This window comes from Salmo salar, chromosome 28, assembly GCF_965601325.2.
Source record: "Salmo salar chromosome 28, fSalSal1, whole genome shotgun sequence".
Taxonomy (NCBI): domain Eukaryota; kingdom Metazoa; phylum Chordata; class Actinopteri; order Salmoniformes; family Salmonidae; genus Salmo; species Salmo salar.
This window is the reverse complement of record NC_138318.1, coordinates 18942083-18963494: the sequence shown is the minus strand read 5'-3', so window position 1 is coordinate 18963494 and position 21412 is coordinate 18942083. Positions and strand designations below refer to the sequence as shown.

Below are 21412 nucleotides of genomic sequence, written 5' to 3'. Positions count from 1 at the left end.
TTCCGATTATCATACACATTTATTTTAAAATCAGATCTTGTGGACATTGGTTGTGAAGTGTGTGTTCTGTTAATTTCTTAGTGGATGCATCACGTCTATCATCATGAGAAAAAAAGAATGAAAGAGAAAAGTGCATCTTAGGAAAGAGGACAGTACTGTGAAGCGACTGAGCGCCACTCAACTGTAAACACTCTCACACACACAGCCTCTCCAATACAACATTAACACACTCAGGTTGCTCATCAAGTATCTCCACAGACTACCACTGTTCACTTCCCACATGACCAGAGTCCTTGGTGCATCCAAAATGGCTTCCTTATTCCCTATATCGTGCACTACAGTTGACCAGAGCTCCATAGGCCCTGGTTAAAAGTGGTGCACTATATAGTGAATAGGGGTACCATTTAAGACACAGCCTATTGAAGTTGACGTCTCAGTATTTTTCTTTCTGCAGGCAAAAGATGCAGCACTGAGTCAGCAGGAGGAGGGGGATCCTCAGATGGGGAGGGGGGGGTGGGGGGGGGGGTGCTAGGTCCCCCTGGCAGATCCCCCCTGACATGGTAACTTCCTATAAGACAGAGGTCTCATGGGAATGTTCACATGTTGGTGCTCATTCGTGATTGGCTGTTGGCAGAGTTGAGTTCGCCTTGGCTGCCCTCCCTGGGAGGAGACTGGAGAGAGAGGGAAGGAAAAAGGGAGGAGAGGCGGAGAGAAAAATAAGGTTGAGTGGTTGACATCCTCTATAAGCAAAGACGGGGGAAAACTTCATTCTCATCCTGCATTCTGATGCCTTTACCAGTCTTCAGACGTAAGAACACACAGTATATTTATCAAAAGGAAAACGTACAAAGCATACAATATAAAACGTGTTGCAACTATTCTCTGGTACTGTAAGATCGTGACAAACTGGGGAGAGAGGGACAGACGACAGAGATTCCTCCTCTAAATCAAACAGTATTTTATTTCAGAGCCAATGATGTTTGGAAATGAGCAGTAGTGGATGGCTGAGAGGAACAGAGGTGAGGAGAGGGGGAGGACGGCCTGTAGAGAGGACGGGTGGACCAGAGGTCAACGACAGAGAATGAAAGGAAGACAAAGCGGATATGGGAAAAGGGAAAGAGAGAAAGAAAGGAGATGATTAGATGGCGGCACTGATAGGGAGGCTGACTGAGGCAAGGATGTCAAAATAAAGAAAGAAATAGCAGTTCTGAGACATGTCCATATCCTAAAGGTAAAAGGCAAGATGGATGAGTAAAGAGAAAGCAGCCTGGAAACCCCAGCCTGAAAACCCCAGGGAGACCCTGTGTGCAGAGGTACCTTGACGTGTATCTGGTTGCGCAGCACGGCAGCTCGTAGGATCATGGCTTTGGCTCGTCTCTGGAACTCCTTGCCCATGTGGATAGACTTCTCAAACGTGTGGCTCCGCTGGTCCACGTCCCGCGCATACAGGATCTGAGATGAGGAGGGAGAGTGTTTCATAGTCTCTTTGTACATAAATGTGCTCGGCATCTCAAAGAGAGGAGGGAGGAGAGAGACATGCTGGGGATAAGAGCGCTGTGGCAAACCATTTGGGTCACTGTCAAATCAACATCCCATGCTGCATTATAAGATTAGAAAACTGTTAAACAATGAGAGTGATCGGAGTGCATCTAGTGTGTGAGTGAGAGAGCTGGGGGGTGGGGTGAATATGTGACTTGACTCTTGAGTGTGTGTGTGTGTGTGTGTGTGTGTTACCTTGCTGTGGGAGTCTATGCGTGCGTTGATAAGTCCCTCCAGTATGAGCTGGGTGAGTTCGTCTTCCAGAGCTAACACTGTGGTGTTGAAGGCCTGGGACATCTTAGTCATGTCTGCAGACACGTACGGGCTGAAGTACTGACACACACACACGTTAACATCTTAGTCACACAAGCAAATGAAAAGTAGAGACTGAGGAACTGCACACGCATGCATGACCCTCGCCCACACCAATACACACAAAAAAAAAAACGATGTCTAATTTAGGGCATGATATTAAATAACATTAGCAGAACAACCATTTTAGGTGCCATACTTCACCTGCTAGTCCAGCTACGGTCAGAAGTAGTGATCTATAGAAGGAATAGGGTGCCATTTGGGATGCAACCCCTGTAGATGTTTGACCCCAGTAGTCAGTGTCATTCAGACACATTTCCTCAGCTAAATGTAGTATTGATTGCTGCCTGAGCTAGAAGTGACAGCTTTCCATCCAATTAGTGACAGATTTTCATGTGAATATTCTAGAATCCACATACGTTGATATGATGGTTATTATATCAATATGTGCACAGAGGCATTTACACCTCCATTTCTTGCATAATTAAATTTACAGACACAAAAAGATCTCACCATGTCGAACGAACAAATTGTCTGTCAGCATTTTCAAGAGTTGTACCGAAACTTTCCCCATTTTGTTATTTACGGTATGACTTTACTCACATAAAAACTGGACATTTAGTTATTTACGGTATGACTTTACTCACATAAAAACTGGACATTTTGTTATTTACGGTATGACTTTACTCACATAAAAACTGGACATTTAGTTATTTACGGTATGACTTTACTCGCATAAAAACTGGACATTTAGTTATTTACGGTATGACTTTACTCGCATAAAAACTGGACATTTAGTTATTTACGGTATGACTTTACTCGCATAAAAACTGGACATTTAGTTATTTACGGTATGACTTTACTCGCATAAAAACTGGACATTTAGTTATTTACGGTATGACTTTACTCGCATAAAAACTGGACATTTAGTTATTTACGGTATGACTTTACTCGCATAAAAACTGGACATTTAGTTATTTACGGTATGACTTTACTCGCATAAAAACTGGACATTTAGTTATTTACGGTATGACTTTACTCACATAAAAACTGGACATTTAGTTATTTACGGTATGACTTTACTCACATAAAAACTGGACATTTAGTTATTTACGGTATGACTTTACTCACATAAAAACTGGACATTTAGTTATTTACGGTATGACTTTACTCACATAAAAACTGGACATTTAGTTATTTACGGTATGACTTTACTCACATAAAAACTGGACATTTAGTTATTTACGGTATGACTTTACTCACATAAAAACTGGACATTTAGTTATTTACGGTATGACTTTACTCGCATAAAAACTGGACATTTTGTTATTTACGGTATGACTTTACTCACATAAAAACTGGACATTTTGTTATTTACGGTATGACTTTACTCACATAAAAACTGGATGGAAACGTGAGAGAGAGAAAAGTTTGGTATCCGATTGCCTATTTATTTCTTTACGTCTATGGGGGAGCCATTGACTGACTAATTGACTATTCAAACCCATCCGTAGTTGTGAGTATATAAGGAAAGCAACAGAATACTCTGGATGTCCATGATGTTCAGTATTATGTGGGAGTACTGGAGGAAAAGTGTTCCTGTCCCCCAGCCTCACCTGTCCGTCTCACCTGTATAAGGGCTCTGTTCCTGATCAGTGTGTAGAGGGTCAGTACGTGGGGGGCCAGGTACATGTCTAACAGCAGGTTATCCTGAGAAATAAGAAAAGCAGTGTGCATTTAGGACAGGTTTTAAATGTGTTATCAACATAATGAAAATACAGCACTAGGAAAATACATCATAGCTTTCAACGTAGGAAATCACGTTACTTGGTCCTTACTTCCTTTAATTCCCGTTTTCAAATTCTTTGCTACCCATTTTGTGTTTTTCACATCAATGCAATCGTTGGATCGATTGATAATTATAGATCAATCTCACCTTGATCTCATCCAGCATTTTGAGACAGGAAGCGTACTTTGACTCATAGAACTTAAAGATGATGTCACGGACCTGAGGCTCCAACTCTAAGAATAATTTAAAGGAGCTGGGAGGACATAAAAAGACATGAATAGAAGAGGGTGGATGGTAACACAGCTCGAATAGTTACATGAAAAACACACACCAGATATACAGCAGATACACAGGCGTTTGCGCGCTCACACACCTGCTTGAGATGACGTTCTTCTGTAGCTCCTGTCTGTCGAAGGTGGCGAGGGCACACATCCCTCCGTACACCGCTACATTACTGGGGGACAGGAGCTGGACACACAATACAGGAGGTTGGTACATCGTCAACAGAATTTTTTTTTTAAATATGAGAATTTGTCAAGCAGCAATTGTCTTTACAATTGTCCCAAGTACCCTTGTCCTAGTTGTTGTTGCCTTCCCAATTGTTGATAAACAATACACAATTATCACAGAACAACACAGGGAAGTCACAGACTTCACCTTTAAAGTACCACACAGACAGGCAGGCAGACCGACTAACCTCAGCGAAATCACAGTGGTCGAAAGAGGCCAGCAGGAAGCACTTGGCTGCTTGTTTGTACTTTCTGGAGGCCAGCTCAGCTAGGCCTGGGGGACAGTGACAGATATACAGACGTGGAGGAGGAGGAACAAGGAGAAAGAACGAGAGGTCAAATGAACCTGAGTGTGGGAAGAGAATTTTGTAATCTAATCAAAGCAGAAGGGGGTTTAAAACAAATCCATTTTCATTGAAACAAAACATTAGCATGAGTGTCTGCACCTGTTGAAGATTGGCATCTGTTGTTAGTGTGTTTTATACCCTCTAGAGAACAACAGGTGAAAACACTTACAGTATGTACATCCCTTTGTAGAACAACAAAGATAGTGAGTGAATTACCTGCAGCACATTTTAATTTGGTGAGGACTGACTGACTCTGGCAATCTCTCTCCCCTCTTTGCTGAAACAAAAATAAAGATATTCCCTCAGTAAAGATGGACACGTCTGTGTTTTTTTTAAGACAGTAGAGGACTTATGCTCTCTCTCTCTCTCTCAGAGGAACCTACGACTTACCTCCGCTATCTCTGGAGTGGATTCAGCTTTGCTCACATAACTAAGGACGTGGGACCAGTTCTGGAGGTAGACGCTAACCTGATAGATAAAAACAGTGAATTCAGTAAGAAAGCCTGTAGGACACACATCAATACCACCCTCTAGTGCTAGTCATTGGAGTTAATCATATCACAGAGAAAGGAAGAGGCTGAGAACAAGTGAGGCAGAGACAGAACGAGAGAGGAATATAGCCCTTCTGCCCTCCAGACTTTACATCAGGATTAAGAGCATTGACCAAAAACCTAGGACCACTAACTATCATTATGATGAATGATGACGTACCTTGATGACATTAAGACACATGTTTATGACATGCTTTGCGCTAGTGCAATAGTCTCGGGCTCGGGAGTAGCACTTAAGGGCGTTGCTGAGGTCACCGCAGTCCAAGTAGTGGTCCCCAAGGTCATCATGACCCCTCCTGAGATGAAAAAAATAATTATAGAGAGCGTTTGGACCAGTACCACAGAGGAAGAGAGGTCAGGAAAGATCCCCCTTTGGCCTGAACAAAGCACTATGCAGAATCACTGATCAACAAATAAATATTCCATACCAAATGACCGTACATTTAAAAACTACTACTACTACTAGTCAACTACTCAGTGATTACTTCAAGATCTGCAAACAGACGCAGCACATTGCTCAGGCCGATCCTCTCGGAGGTGAGGATTACCCAATCGGTTTATTATCTACTTGATGCTAACAACCGTAGTGTCTCCCACCCACCTGATGCTCTCTTTGATGGAGTTGCCTTTGTAGTTCTTCAGGTCAGTGTCCAATTTCTCCAGTTTGAGCAGGGCCTTTTTCCTGGTCGACTCGGCCCACGCTGTGTCCAGAGGAGGGGGTTCGACTGCCCCGCCCTCCACCACAGCATCTGGAGCCCCCTGGACCTCTCTGAACACACATCAATCAATCACTCAACAAAAAGCACTTTCCAAACCAACAATTAAAAATAACATACCATGTACTAGTAGTAAGCACTCTGTGTTGCTGTACCTTCTCTGTGCTATGCTGGAGGGTACTAGGCTAAGCGAGGGCTGTGATACACCTACCTGGTGGCCTCTGTGAGCTTGCGGTGGATCTCCTCGTACACGTCTACGTTGAAGGTCCTGTGGACAAAAGACAGGGCCATCTTCAGGGCCTCGGCGCGGAGCTGGGGACAGTGCTCTGCTATGAACTGCAGCCTCTCAATACGCATCAGACCACAGTAGCTGGAAGCATAATGCTCCAGGTCCTAGAGAGAGAGACAAAGACACACACACACACACACACTTCAGTGGGACAAAAGCCTAAAAATGTTGATTTTTTACTCAATAGTCTGCATTTGTATTTATTAAGGATCCAAACACATTAACGCACTTACATTACACATAAAACTAAAGATAATAAAGTTATATGATGTACTGTTTCACACCACTACATATCTACAATACAACATATATAATACCACCATACAACATTATTTGTATGCTCGCGTTTGTGTGTCTCTTCACAGTACCCGCTGTTCTATAAGGTGTATTTTTATCAGTTTTAAAATCTGATTCTACTGCTTGCATCAGTTACCTGATGTGGAATAGAGTTCCATGTAGTCATGGCTCTATGTAGCGCCTCCCATAGTCTGTTCTGGACTTGGGTATTGTGAAGAGACCTCTAGCGGCATGTCTTGTGGGGTATTCCCCTTCTATAGATTCCTTTGATTTCAGTTTCACATTTAAATTGCAGTAGAAATGTCATTTGTGTGGTATTTGAGTCCCGTCTACATGAAACAAGCCCGCCTTTACAATGCCAGTAGGGGGAAATCCTGGATAGATAGACCATACCAGCGTGGGATTTTCCACCACGTAGTTGACATCTGGTGCATTCTGCTGGTCCTCCTGTGGGTCAGCATCTATCTGCATGGGCTCAACAACCCCCTGAAGAAGAGCGAACATACAGGTAACTGCCAAAATAAAAGAAACACCAACATAAAGTGTCTTAATAGGGTGTTGGGCCACCACGTGCTGCCAGAACAGCTTCAATGTTATAAGTGTCTGGAACTATTGGACTATTCTTTCACGAAAATGCCATAATTTGTTGTTTTGTTGATGGTGGTGGAAAACTGTCTCAGGTGCCGCTACAGAACCTCCTAAAATTGGGGCGGCAGGTAGCCTAGTGGTTAGAGTGTTGTAGTAACCGAAAGGTTGCAAGATCGAATCCCTGAGCTGACAAGGTAAAAATGTGTCGTTCTGCCCCTGAACAAGGCAGTTAACCCACTGTTCCTAGTTAAATAAAAGTAAAATTAAAAAAATAGGGTTGAGATCAGGTGACTGACACACACACTTTAAACCCCCTTTGCTCTTTTGATACCCCCTCTTTCAAAGTCACAGAGATATCTTCTTTTAGCAATGGTAGCCATAATAACAGGCAACAGGGAATTTTTATACATGACCCTAAACATGATGAGATGTTAATTGATTAATTAACTCAGGAACCATACCTGTGGACGCACCTGCTTTCAATATTCTTTGTATCCCTGATTTTATCAAGTGTCATCTTTATTTTGGCAGTTCTGTACATAGTGTTGATAAGTGTCATAGCAGCGTGGTACAATGAGGGGAATACTGACTGTCTGCAACCAGGTTACAAAGGTAACGAATAGCCATACATACACGACACTCCCACAATAGACAGATCGCTCATGTCCTACTGGATATTTACATTGGAGACACAATGTACATCTGTCGCTGAACAAAATTAAAAAGGGATGGCTAAACTACTACTAGCTGGATAACAAGTCAGCCAACTAACTACAATAACAGAAAACTAGCTAGTTAGCATGACTGTCAAAGTGCCTGAAGAAACCAGAAATGACCAGCGAACAGTTTCCTGGGGTGCACCTTTCAAACAAATGTGTCATTCTAACATTAGTCAGTTGGTATAGAATAACAGTAAATGGAAATATAACGCTGTAGAGTTAGCTATATGAACTTACTAAAGTTAGCCTAGCTAGTTAGCTTGCCAGTACTGCTAGCGGCCCAAACTACTCCCGATTTATGCAAGGCTTGCGTGTTTATCGGAGTACCCACCGTCCCAGTTAAGCGCGAGGACAGCCTTCTCCACGTGCATACCCGCATATCGTTTTTGTGTAAACATGCATCAAAATCGATTAATTATTACCTGAAAGTTGAATACTTGCACGGGCAAAGGCATCTTTCACGGTTTGTGACGTTCAGCGGAAGAAGCGAAGCGAGACGGATAACTGGGACCAAAATCTGTCTTCTCCAGCAGGTGGCGTTTTCCCCGCTGATCAAGGGAGGAGTTGTTGTATGGAGATCAATCGAATTTGGTTAACAAAAAATGAATGTCTTATTTTCTACTTGAGGCTTATTTGATCGAATATACATTTGGTAATGCTTACGTTGTTACGAGTATACTGATATAAGTAGCACACATGATATCCTGCCAAGTTTGAGAAGAAAAAAAACACTTTATATCGGAGTTGTGCCTGTTATCACACTCGTATCTGCTCTGTCATTGGCTAGAATGGTCCCACCTGATCTTGCCTTCTCCCGACTGCCTTCCATTTCTGAATACATTTATTTTCATTGTTGGAGCAGCCAGTCGATTAACTGGTCGATATGGTCCCGTGTGTCTCAGTTTGTAGAGCACGGCGCTTGCAAACGCCAGGGTTGTGGGTTTGAGTCCCATGTGGGACCAGAAAAATGTACAACAATGTATCCACTCACTACTGTAAATAGCTCGAGATAAGAGCATATGTTAAATGACTAAAATGTAATATGATGGATAATCTGAGTCGACAGCGCTAAACAACGGCTCGCTATCACATCCGGGGCATGGGTTCACAGGGCTCTTTACATAATGACGTCAGCGCTGCTCCAGATGTGTCCGAGGCAGTGTTATTGCAGCGTTCATGTCCACTCCGAACTCGGAAAAATACGAGGTCAAATCATGACGTCAGTGATATTCAGGTTGAAAAATCGGAGCTCTAGAAGCGGCCCGATAATTCCCATTCGGATTACCGTTCGAATCGATTTTTACCAGTGGGAGATCGTTTGTTTCCGAGTTTCCAGTTGTTTCAACGCACTGAAGTCATCGGAGATTTCCGAGTTCCCAGTTGTTTTGAACGCGGAATATTTCGATCAACAACAACAAAAAACAGTTGCAAACTGATGGTAATTTGTATTAAGATGCAACTAGTTCAGATATTAAAAATGAATTACTCAAATTGTAAATTCTAACAATTTATTTGAGGTCACCATTGAGATGAATACATGTTTTTAACTTTATCACACCAGTTGGCTAAGCATACTGGAGGGATTTTGCCGCGAGTTGTTTTGTCTGACAACTTTTTCATTGTCAGCACAAAATAGGCTACGACATCCAGAGCGAAAATAGCAACACAGTGGCGACCCCAACAGCTGTAGCCTACTACACTACAGGGACATTTAACTTGCAAGGCCAGGTCAGCATCAGCCAGAGGGCGCTCAGTTTCAGAGGATTTGCTTTTGGAGAGAGAATCACACAGTAGGTGACTTGAGAGGAATCCGAGAAACATAGGTCGTTTATAATCGCAATAGAAACAAATTACATTGTTTGACTCGCCTGCACTTGACTGGTTGAGTGCACAGCTAGGCTACTTAATCGCGGTCGAATAGAGAAAGCGGGCTGCTTGCTGATGGTTAAAATCTGAGCCCAATCAAATCATAGTCAAGACGAGGAGACAAAAAAGAGAAGATCGTTGAAGAGTATAAAAGCGTCTGGAAACCCTGTGTTGTATTTTCATTTTCTTTGATCAGATTCTGTTCACTTAATTCATTTTTGGTGTCCAGTTCCCCTGGTGTTTTGTTGCTGCAGTTGGGAGGAGGCACGTCGGATTAAAAACGTGATTTATTTAGTTTCCATGTAAGTATAAGGCATTTTCGTCATCACATAATACGTGTTTTAAGTAACTCGGAATAAGCAGGGGGTTTCATAGAATGTAATTCAAAATAATTGACTGGACACTCTTGCCTTTCTTTTGTTTACCGTAGGACAGCCTATAGATCCGTATGTGCACGACATGCACATGAAACAACTCCTAAACATCCCCGTAAACTTTAAAGTTACCTTTATAAGACCCAATAATGTTGGTTAATCGCGTTGTTGTTTTCATACATTTGTTGTGAAAGCTACAGTTAAATGACCGAGCCCACAGTCAGACCTGTTTCTATTGGCAGTGACCCAATCTGGCAGATTTGTATCTACCAGATTTGCAGATTTGCATAATCCCAAACCAGGCACCAAAATATTAAATTTTAGGCGTTTGGGTTATTTATTTATTTCCCCCTGTAAATGATGTATAACTCCTTCATAAACCATACTATCCTTCATGCTATATCCACATATCTGTGCTGAGAGCTCATATTTTACTAAGGGGGCTAATTTTAGTAAAGAAAAAAGGGTTTGATTACATCCCTCTGCTTACTACAACTGACATCTGTTACTGGTTGAGGTATCATTGCCTCTGAAAATAGCAGCAAACAGGAAATTGCTCACACACTGAAGGTAAGTCTGTCAATTAAATGTGACCTGTATGAACTGACTGGCAAATGGAAGGGCATGAGTGACAATGTGCCAAGAGGAGAATTTCCAGACTATACAGGCCTGTCTTTGCAATTCAGCAAAAGTTAGTGGTCAGACTGCGAAGAAATAGTGTCTGCCATTTAAGAGGGACTCAATCAGAATGTATATAGAGTTGTACAGTGAAATCATGTCCCTTTTATGCAGAAACAGACTAGTCTGTCTGGCACCCAGGGTAGAGTAAACCCATGCAGGAGCCAGTATCCATACACTCAGATTATGTTTTCAAGTGTCACTGTCATCTTATTATGAGGGTGGTGGGGGTGGTGATGATGAAGTCATGTGTGTTGATGTCTCTTCAGGTTCCTGTGTGATGTCATAAAGATGGGACGCGGTGGAGCGGGAAACAAAGCTGGCGGCTGACAGGCCCCTCCAGCGGCCAATCAGGATGCATGTCTCCTCGATGGGTGTCAGCAAGCTCTGCTTTCTGTTCTCCCTGGCCCTCTGTGCCCTCCTGCTGCTCCTCATCCCTGCCCTTCAGCCCTCACAGCATCAGGGGGACCTGCCTCAGCCGCGGGCCCACACCAAGCCTGCCCGGGCAGGCACAGGTGCCAGCAAATCCCCCCAGCACCCTGGAGGTCTGGTGGTCCCTCTCCAGGCAGATGTGGGGAAAGTGACAGTGGGACGTAATGGGATTGTTGGTGGATCTATAGGGCAGGGCACACCCAGAGAGACCAAGAGGACTGGGGATGGGGACTGGGTGTATACAGCTGGTCGAGGTGACACCCAGGCCAATGGGAAGCATACAGACTCTCAGACAGGGCCGAAGGAGAACTTCCTCCACAGAGCTGGAGTTGTGGTGGGGGCTGGAGGGTCTCGGTCCAGGACCCCTCTAGAGCTGAAAGACATTTTCATAGCGGTGAAGACCACCAGGAAGTACCACAAGTCCAGACTGGATTTGCTGTTCCAGACCTGGGTGTCCAAAGCCAAAGAACAGGTAGGGAGGAACACACACACACACACACACACACACACACACACACACACACACACACACACACACACACACACACACACACACACACACACACACACACACACACAAAAGACCGAACTTGGCAGTGGTTCAGGTGCAGCCTATGACCCTGGATAAGGGTATTTGTTATGTCAACAACAAATACCCCGGTTATGTTTTGTCTACAGGGTAGATCATCTCATTTGTCTTGTACTATTAGAAACACCTCCAGACAGGGCATGTTTCTAGAGTACACAAGGACTCCTTCCCCTCTCTCTGTTCTCCAAGCAGCTGTAGTAACAGTAAAGAGTGAACATCATTTCTAGCGCCATGGGCTGTATGTCACTGCAACTACACTGCAGGTCCATTTCTCTGAGACTTGACTGTACTCCTTCAACAAGGGTTTGATTATCATATAGAACATGGAAGTGGAGGAAATGTGCTGCTATGGCAAATTCTGGTCTAAGATTCTATCCCAGTGAACACAAGATTTTGAAAATATTTATTTTCAACGTCTTTCCAATGTCTTCATGTGCTCATAAGGATGGTTTTAGCCATAGGGCAGCAGGTAGCTTAGCAGTTAGAGCGTTGGGCCAGCAACCAAGAGGTCGCTGGTTTGAATACCCCAGCCGACAAGGTAAAAAAATCTGTCAACGTGCCCTTGAGCAAGGCATTTAAACCTAATTTGCTCAAGGGATGTTATACTACTATGGCTGACCCTTTAAAACAACACATTTCACTGCACCTATCCAATACAACAACTTTTTGTTGTTGTTGCCAACACTGCAGATTCATGCCCCCATGCTGGCCCACATCTGGGTTTCCCACTGCTATTACAAAAGTAGAGACATCTGGGACATTGCAGATACCCAGTCCACTCCCTGTCAGCACAGAGCTCAAGCACTTGGAACTCATCTCAGAAAAACATCTCAACCATTAAATAAACAACTTCTCCCCCCTTGGCAAGAGTATCAGCTCCTGTGGTTCAGAATGACCAGATGTGCGTCAAGAGCATCTTTGGCCATTTGGAATCAATTGACTGCTTGGATCGGGTTCTATAACGATTCTAACAAACCACATGCGTAACTCATCTTGATGAATTGACGCCAAGCCATCTTATTGGCTCTTCTGCCAATTTCTGTTGGTCTTGTGGTTGTTTGGTGTGATATTGGGCGTTCCCTAATCTGCACGGTTAGAATCCTCCACTAAAGCAATGGTTGATGTTCAGTGGAGCCATAAAGTAAAACTGAAACAGATTCTCTGAGATGAGAAGTCCATGTCTTCTCTACCCCTCATAACCTCAGCCACTATGGCCCAATCCTAACGTATTGTCCCATCAATACATAATTTATGCTTAAGTTTGAGTTACCTGTATCTCGGGTTGGGATTCAGTGATCTGTATATACAGGACCATAATGAGACACAGACGCTGGAGTAGAGAGTAGTAGTGATGGTACAGGGGAGAACAGATGTTCTACAGAACAGTGTCTTGCTGGCCGTAGTGTGTGTGGGTGGGTATGTACCCATGGTGGCCAGGGGACATGGAAAGGTTAAGCACATGACGGTGTGTGTGTGCAGGAAGGGTGGAAAGGCATGCCCTGTGTGTGTCAGCATGTGCAGTGCAGCGTGGGGAAGCGTTCACGCGCGGGCGTGTATGTGGTGGTAGGCCCTGGGTCACCAGAGGGAAGAAGTTCCTGAGCAACCAGAGACTAGAGGAGAGCAGGAGACGTGTGCAGGAGGAACACACTGCTGTGTTTGCTCTCTCTCTGTGCAGGAATTTCTACCCACCCCCACCACCCCCCATTTAGAAGGCTGGAGGGCACGGGGAATCTGTGGGAGCAAGGCTGGCTGAACTGGGAAGAAAGGGGGTGGGGGACAGAGATCCCAGAGAGAAAGCAAACACAGCAGTGTGTTCCTCCTGCACACGTCTCCTGCTCTCCTGTAGTCTCTGGTTGCTCAGGAACTTCCTCCCTCTGGGGGCCCAGGGTCTACCACCACAGGAGGAATGAGAGATGTGTTTAGGGGATAAGTCAGAGGGAGGGAGGGGAAAGTGCGGAGAATTCTCTGGTGTTATCCTTCTCCAAACACAGGGGCCTGTATGGGAGGCTGTAGAATATAGATCAACATTCCCCACCCAGGGATCTATGGGAGGCTGTAGAATATAGATCAACATTCCCCACCCAGGGATCTATGGGAGGCTGTAGAATATAGATCAACATTCCCCACCCAGGGATCTATGGGAGGCTGTAGAACAGGGATGGGCAACTCCAGTCCTTGGGGGCCTGATTTTGCCCCAGCCTCAGCTAACACACCTGACTCCAGTAATCACCTGGAGGCTGTAGAATATATTCTAGATCAACAGGCAAAAGAGCACAGCTAGGGAGAACTGTGTCATAGGGTAGAACCATAACCTAGTATATTATAGAAAGATACCCATGTGTTAAATAGTGTGTAGCGTTGAATTGAAGGGGTAGGCTGTGTGAGTGAAGGGGTAGGCTGTGTGAGTGAAGGGGTAGTCTGTGTGAGTGAAGGGGTAGGCTACTTCATACTCTTTTTCCATAGCCAACATACATCATGTATTAACATACTTTCACACTTATGCTTATTTCACAAGTACTATTTTAGAAGGTCCGGTCACACATTTCCTAGGTGGCAAAGGTCTGAATTGATATAGTCATTTATCGGTGTAGTAACAAACCCCTACCTCGCAACCCCAAACTGTTCACACAACTCTTGCTGGTGGAGAGAACATGTTTCTTTCAATTCTACAAATTTTGCATGGGGCAGAGAATTGTTTTTGCTGTTTTAAAGCTAATTCTCTGCAGTTCTACACATTTTCCCATGTCTTACGTGCGTTTAAATGATACCAGGGGTCGAAGCTCGACCCCATTCTGGGTCCGGACCGCTGTTCGCCAGTTGATTATGAGGGATAAAGGGAATAGGGTGACTGTGGTTCATATCCTGGATCTGTTCTGGGCCTATAAAACAGATCAGCAGTGAGGCCCTCCAAGACAAAGAGTTCCAGTGTTCAGCTGCACATTAACAGGACCAAACACACTGGCCCAATTTGCTTAGTAACTAACGTCACAGCTCCATTTGTGTTGACTTAAAAATACCCTATCTCCCAGGCAGCTCCAGGGGTGCATCCCAAATGGCACCCTATTCTCTTTTATAATGCACTATAGGCCCTGGTCAAAGTAGTGCACTGTATAGGAAATGGGGTGCCATTTGGGACACAGACCAGGAGAGGAGTGTTCAAAGACCGCATTGTGTCAGCGTCCCACTGTGTGTCTACTTTCTAATGGCCACCTGCACTATTCACTAAAAGACCAAGTGTGACCACCGTTACTGTTCTGACCATTGGCTCAGACAGGTATAGGGCATTGGCCTAGTTCTCAGTCTTTTAGGTCAACAATTTAACAAAACATTTTTTATTTATTTAACTCGGCAAGTCAGTTAAGAACAGATTCTTATTTAAAATGACGGCCTAGGTTGAGCCACTCTAAGGAAAATGTTATGAGCATCAGTTAAGAGTAGCAGCTGGGTAGTTCCACTCATTTATAGATCATATGGATGTGTCAGGCTCATCAGTTGTTTTACTGTTTGGAAATCAAGAGGGTTGAAAGAGTAGTGGGATCTACAGACAGACAGGCCTCTGATTGGTGTCTGGGGTCAAATAGAATGGGCTTTCAACAGTCAGTCTGGCTCATGTGAGGTTTATGGAGTAGTATGAAGTTGCTCCTACTTCCAAGACACTGATCTAAGGTCAGTTTTGTGTTTTCCTCACTAATGGTTAAGGTTCGGAATAATCGTGGGCTGATCCTAGATCTGTGACTACGGGCAACGTATACCTGTAGTGGAGTTTAAAGGATGCCTGCTGGGTTTATTTGGGCCTGTTAAAACCCTATGAGGGGAGTCCGTGAGAACACAGAGCAGCCATTTCTCTTTAACTCCAGTCTTGCTGAGTGAACGCAAGGCTAACCTCTCCATATATGTGGAGAGATTTCTCTGGAAAGAAAAGAAGACATGGAACCACACTGAGTCACAGCTTTAGTCTCTGAGTATTTCAAATGTGGAAACTATTCTAGGAATCCTTCTACAGTGTTCATAATAGAGCTGTTGGAAAATGACTTACGGGAGGGAGGGAGGGAGGGAGGGAGGGAGGGAGGGAAGGAAGGTACTGTAGATTGAAGGGATTGGAGGCTTTCTCCTTCATGGTGTAGCAACTTTGAATGAACTAGAGTAGAACCAGGGTATCTTGAAATGTTTTAACAAGATGTTATCACTTTTCTCGTGGGTGACAGTGTGCGCATTTGTGTTGTTTTAACAACCTGTCAGAGAATTTACACCATCTACAGTGAGCCAGAATAGCCCCAGGCTGGCAGGTTGACGTAACATAGTAGAAATCTGTTTAAAACTTCAGCCTCCGGGCCCTGGCAACCACACTGCCTCCGGGCCCTGGCAACCACACTGCCTCCGGGCCCTGGCAACCACACTGCCTCCGGGCCCTGGCAACCACACTGCTGTCCAGGCCATTTATGCCCTGCTGGCTGGCCAGGGATCTGCTGAGTTGCCAGGGTGACTGGGTCCTCCCCTCTTTGATCAGGGAAGGTCTTTGTTTGCCTGGCATGGTCTGGCTCGTCCTGGTGGTGTGTGTGTGTGTGTGTGTGTGTGTGTGTGTGTGTGTGTGTGTGTGTGTGTGTGTGTGTGTGTGTGTGTGTGTGTGTGTGTGTGTGTGTGTGTGTGTGTGTGTGTGTGTGTGTGTGTGTGTGTGTGTGTGTGTGTCACATGCCTGTGGTGTCCTGTGTAGTTTTCCACCAGTCCTGGCACGGATGCCCAGCATCTCCCAGGGCACACAGGAAAGAGAGGGCATGCCACCGGGCACGAGGCAGGGAGGAGACGACTGGAGGATAAAAGAAGGGGGGGATGAGGGAGGGAAGAAAGAAAGATGAAAAGGGGACAGAGGGATAGAAAGAGAAGGCATGCCACTGGGCACGAGGCAGGCGGGCAGCAGGGAGGGAGGGAAAGAATAAATGACAGGAGGAAGGGAGGGATAACAGACAATTAGGAGAGAGAGGAGGAAAGGAAAGAGGGAGCATGCCATGGTTGAGGCGAGCAGGGTAAAGGGGAGGAGGGGGACTGAGTGCCAGGGAGAATGGGCCCAGTGTTGTTTGAGTTAGCATAGTCTGGTTATTGTTTTACCCAACTGCTTCGCTCCATGAATCAGCAGTATAGGTCTAGGACATGGAGGCCTCGTTGGGCAAGCCACATTTTTGATCTCTCTTCCCTCTCCTCTCTCTTTTGCTCTCTCTCGTTCTCTCTGTCTTGTGGGGGGAGGGGGGGGTGTATACGTGGAAACAAACTTAGTGTTAACAACATCTCTCTCTCTCTCTCGCTCTCTCTCTGTCTCCTCAAGACCTTTATATTCACTGATGGGGAGGACCAGGAGCTGAGGAGGAGAGCAGGTCAGTCTACACTCTAATAGGTGGATAATGGAGGTACAAATAGGAGAGCAATTATTGTGTCACTGTACCTTCTTAAATGTAACCGTTTGTCAAATGTGATTGGAGTTCTTAGAAAGACTTATAATATGTTATCAGGCGTATGTGTATTTGATATCCGAGCATTACTGTGTCAGTAGTACGGTAAGTAGACTCAACATCCCTCATCTTTTCTCTCAGGGGCTAATGTCGTCAACACCAACTGTTCAGCAGCACACACGCGGCAGGCCCTGTGCTGTAAGATGTCTGTGGAATACGACAAGTTCATCGAGTCGCAGAGGAAGTGAGTCTTTACATACTTTACCTTACTTCCTGCTATTCACCATCACATTGCATGCTAAGAACATAACTATAGATTAAGTTATTTATTATTTGGCCAATAAGAAGCCAATTCAGAAGTTAGTTTGTTCTCCTGCCCTGATCAGAGAGACCAAGTAGTCCCACTGGCTTGGTGGTTAAGATGCTGCCTTTGTCAAGAGTACTGAGCCTCTCAGTTTCAGGAGACTGCCTGTCTTATGTAAAGAAATATTTATCTTTCTTTACTGGTGAGAAGAGGAAAGGCCTATTTTGAGAATACATCTCACGCGTATGTCTTAGATTCTGTGTGTTTAGTTAAGGAGGTCAACAGATGGATAGGACTGTATGTCTTCAGGTACAGTAGCTCTTGCAAGCACAGATTGTAGGAACACACTGTCGGCACTGCATCTCAGTGCTAGAGGCGTCACTACAGACCCTGGTTCGATCCCGGGCTGGATCACAAACGGACATGATCGGGAGTCCCATGGGGTGGTGCACAATTGGCCCAGCGTTGTCTGGGTTAGGGGAGGGTTTGGCCGGGTTAGGCCATCATTGTAAAATTAGAATTTGTTCTTAACTGACTTGCCTAGTTAAAGGTTAAATAAAAACAGTGAAAATAGGGACACATTTGTTCCAGTCCCATGTACTATATATGATACTTTGTGAGCTGCTATACATTCCAATGAACACCATCATTGTCGTGATGATAACAACACCTTAACATGTCAGTAACACTTTATAAAATGTATTTTTAATAACTGTATTAATGTAATAACTTACATCTCTCTCTGTCCTCCCCCCTCCCTCCCTTTCTATTCTCTCTCTCTCCTCCTCCCAGGTGGTTCTGCCATATGGATGATGATAACTATGTGATTGTACCCAGTCTGCTGAAGCTGCTGTCCTCCTTCCAACACACCCAGGATGTTTACCTGGGCCGGCCCAGCCTCGACCACCCCATAGAGGCTGCAGAGAGGGTCAAGAGTGACGGATCTGTGAGTACACCCTGTCTGTTTGTCTCTCTCTTTCTCCAGACCATCCTTCTCTCTCGCTCCATCCCTTCCATCTCGGTGATTCTGTCTATGCCTCCCTTCCTGTCTCTCTCTTTATCTCTCTCCCTCTCTGCTGGTCTTACTCCTGACCTCTGACCCTTGTTTTCTTCTCCCAGGTGTCGGTGAAGTTCTGGTTTGCTACAGGAGGTGCAGGGTTCTGTATCAGTCGTGGTCTGGCCCTCAAGATGAGTCCATGGGCTAGGTGAGTCTGAACAGTTTGACACTCTCAATGTTCTTCAGATGCACATATTATTGTAGCTGTTAAGCTATTAAGCCAAACTGTTTTGAGCAGTTAACTCACAACCTCCTCCTCCTCCCCCAGTCTGGGGAACTTCATCAGCACGGCGGAGAAGATCCGTCTCCCTGACGACTGCACTATCGGTTACATCATCGAGGCGCTGCTGGAAGTGCCGCTGACACACACCCACCTCTTCCACTCCCACCTGGAGAACCTGCAGAGGCTGCCCACAGACACCGTGCTGGAACAGGTAGGGGTGGGGGGTCTGTCTGTGAGAGAGAGAGATTGTCTACACACAAGTGTGTGGGTGAAAGAGAGACACCCTACTTTGTCTTTTGTCTGTGATGTATACAATAGCTACCAATTGTTTGTGTGTGTGTGTCTAGGTCACTCTGAGCTATGGGGGTTTTGAGAACAGGAGGAATGTGGTCAGCATTGGAGGAGCTTTCTCTCTGGTGGAGGACCCCTCACGGTAATCAGACAACATCCACCCAGCATTCAGTGATGCACAAGGCAATTACATGACACTGGTTTACTAAACCTCTGCCTCAGTGCAAAGTTTGCTCTAGCTGAATTGTGAATTACATGTAAATGGTTATCCCCTCTCTCTCCACCAACTCTTTTTTTTTGTCTTACCATCTCCCTCACCCCCGGCATTGCTCATCTCTCCCTCTCTCTTCATCCATCTGCCCCCTCTCTCTTCCTCCCCTCCCTCTATCTCTCCGTCTCTCTCTCTCTAGGTTTAAGACTGTCCACTGCCTCCTCTACCCAGAGACTGACTGGTGTCCTAGTGAGGGGCACCATTGATGGCCACTAAAGTATATCTACAATACTTCCTACCAGCCTGGTTGACTGGTGTCCCTGTGTATGCTAGCTATATCATTGCCATGGCAAAATGACAATTTGGCCAAAGCAAAACCAGACTGGCACCCTGGCTAACCCTACAGAACCACTTCACTCAGATGAAATGGTTAAAAGTCTGTGTATCTTTGAGAGGAGACAAGATTAGGTAAATGGAGTGAGGATCACTTTGGTCGTGGTGGGATGATGAAGAAATGCCCCACTACTCTTATCATTACTGTGCCCTCCACTCATCGCAGTAAGTTGTCGTCGCTGGCTGTTGCTGTGACGATGTGTATCACCACTCGTTGCTTTAAATCCCAAACTCTAATCTTTTAGTATTGTGGTCCAGGGTTTTTTGAAGGAGTGTTAAGGTACTTAAATTACTGTTGAAAAGGTACCGTAAGATGCTGAACAGGGTGAAATGTTAATTTATTTGCTTTTAGGTCTAAACATTTACCGGACTGATGTTTTTTATACAACAGCTCATGACCAGAAGTCATCAGAGATGATTATCTGATATCAGTGTTCCAGGAAGAGAGAGAGACAGTTTAAGTAATGAGTGAGAGGTGTTTGTGCTAATGTAACGGAGTTAAGAACGTACCGTAAGCTGACTCCAAGGCTAGCTTGCAATGTTGCAGATGGAGCTATCCAATTGGATCCTTTTGTATAGCTCAATCGATTGGTACGTTGTCAAGGAGGGCGGTCACGTGTGTTTGCGAGCAGAGGATCACTAGTTGAAGCCCGGTATGGGGAGAGGGACAGTGGAGGAAGCTAATACTGTTAGCTGCATGTCGGTTTCACTTCAGACTACCCTTGTGCCCCTCATGTCCTGAAGTTAATGTCTTACCAGAAGAGGTTTCAAACTGGTGTGTGTACATATGTGCAGGTTTGTGTGCAACCTAATAGTTTAACCACTCAATCAGAATGCTTTTAATATCTTATAGCCAAAGATGATACCAGTGCCTTATGTTTCAATCAACTAGACTTTGGAAATGCTTAAGAGCACATAATGAAAAATGAATTGAAGGAATGAAAGGGATTGTATGTGTGATAGTAGGAATGAAAACAAGTGTGCACCACACATATACACACAGCCCTGCAGTAACCAAAACAGACTCCTCTGAAGGTGAGCACATTATCTTGAAGATCATTCATTAGAACCCTTTGTTGCGTTTTTCCCCCAATACATGTTATTTCTCTGTCAAAAAGACTACACATTTTGCACTCATCTCAATTCCCGTGTTTAATATTTCTGTGTATTAAAAGTTACATTAGTGTTGTTGACTTGTTGTAATGTGTGAGCTTGAGCTGGAAGTAGGTGTGTTTTACTGATGTCTCACATTCCTTTTTGCACGAAAACACTATAATCCAAATACCGAATCTGTCTTTCCCACTGCAGGTCAGTGGCTGAGAGAGAGGAGTCTGACTCAGACTCGAGTCAGGATGTGATATTTTTCCTCTCATCTTCTCCTGTCCTCCGTTTCACCACTGATGTATTATTTTGTTTTCTGTTGAATAAAGCATGTTTTGCAGCATTACCAAACACTCCTCTCAGCCCTTTGCTTTACAGATTCATTGTTTTTTATCATTATAATTATTAAGACACAATTACCAACACAGTGATGTACAGGAGGACAGTGGAACAATGTTAATGGCACCGAAATACGCTGTTTCTAGCTACTAGCCACCTTTGCAGTATTTTTTTGTGTGTTATTTCTTACAATATTTGCTCAGAATGTTTCTTGCGTTATTACCTACAGCCGGAAATAACTTTTGGATTTTAGATCGGTATTCACTCACCAGCATTTCGACCAGAAATTCAACTTCCCTGAATTGGTTCCTTTGTTTGAATTTCCCGAGCCAATTCCATTAATTCCAAGGTCTGCTGCAAAACAACGTCGCCAGAGAAGAGGAATAAGAAGTGGGTTTTTAGTCGGACTCAGGAGGCATGCATACCATCCATCACTTCCGAGTATATTACTCACTAA

At 44.6% G+C, this 21412-nt stretch overlaps 2 protein-coding genes across 6 annotated transcripts; one reads left to right on the top strand and one right to left on the bottom strand.

The window, feature by feature from the left end:
• LOC106589609 (COP9 signalosome complex subunit 1) lies at nucleotides 1–8721 on the bottom strand. Of its 4 annotated transcripts, none has more exons than XM_014179794.3 (14): nucleotides 8079–8721; nucleotides 6743–6861; nucleotides 5975–6156; nucleotides 5649–5816; nucleotides 5208–5343; nucleotides 4887–4964; nucleotides 4713–4773; nucleotides 4338–4423; nucleotides 4014–4108; nucleotides 3788–3893; nucleotides 3481–3561; nucleotides 1735–1872; nucleotides 1318–1452; nucleotides 1–671 (listed from the first exon to the last, which is right to left on the bottom strand). In XM_014179794.3, the coding sequence occupies exons 2-14, from the start codon at nucleotides 6851–6853 to the stop codon at nucleotides 597–599; spliced, it is 1452 nt and encodes a 483-aa protein (XP_014035269.1). In that variant the 5' UTR covers nucleotides 6854–6861; nucleotides 8079–8721; the 3' UTR covers nucleotides 1–596. The 4 variants fall into 4 exon arrangements, with proteins under 4 accessions (XP_014035269.1, XP_014035268.1, XP_045566005.1 ...); XM_014179793.3 differs by having other exon boundaries at nucleotides 6743–6835; XM_045710049.2 differs by lacking the exon at nucleotides 8079–8721 and adding an exon at nucleotides 7988–8009 and having other exon boundaries at nucleotides 6743–6835.
• LOC106589611 (beta-1,3-N-acetylglucosaminyltransferase radical fringe) lies at nucleotides 7492–20967 on the top strand. 2 transcript variants are annotated; one of them, XM_014179797.3, is made up of 9 exons: nucleotides 7492–7549; nucleotides 10844–11478; nucleotides 16913–16961; nucleotides 17178–17280; nucleotides 18133–18286; nucleotides 18460–18545; nucleotides 18666–18831; nucleotides 18968–19053; nucleotides 19322–20967. In XM_014179797.3, the coding sequence occupies exons 2-9, from the start codon at nucleotides 10930–10932 to the stop codon at nucleotides 19386–19388; spliced, it is 1260 nt and encodes a 419-aa protein (XP_014035272.3). In that variant the 5' UTR covers nucleotides 7492–7549; nucleotides 10844–10929; the 3' UTR covers nucleotides 19389–20967. The 2 variants fall into 2 exon arrangements, with proteins under 2 accessions (XP_014035272.3, XP_014035271.3); XM_014179796.3 differs by lacking the exon at nucleotides 7492–7549 and adding an exon at nucleotides 8813–9824.
• The last annotated feature ends 445 nt before the right edge of the window (nucleotides 20968–21412 follow it).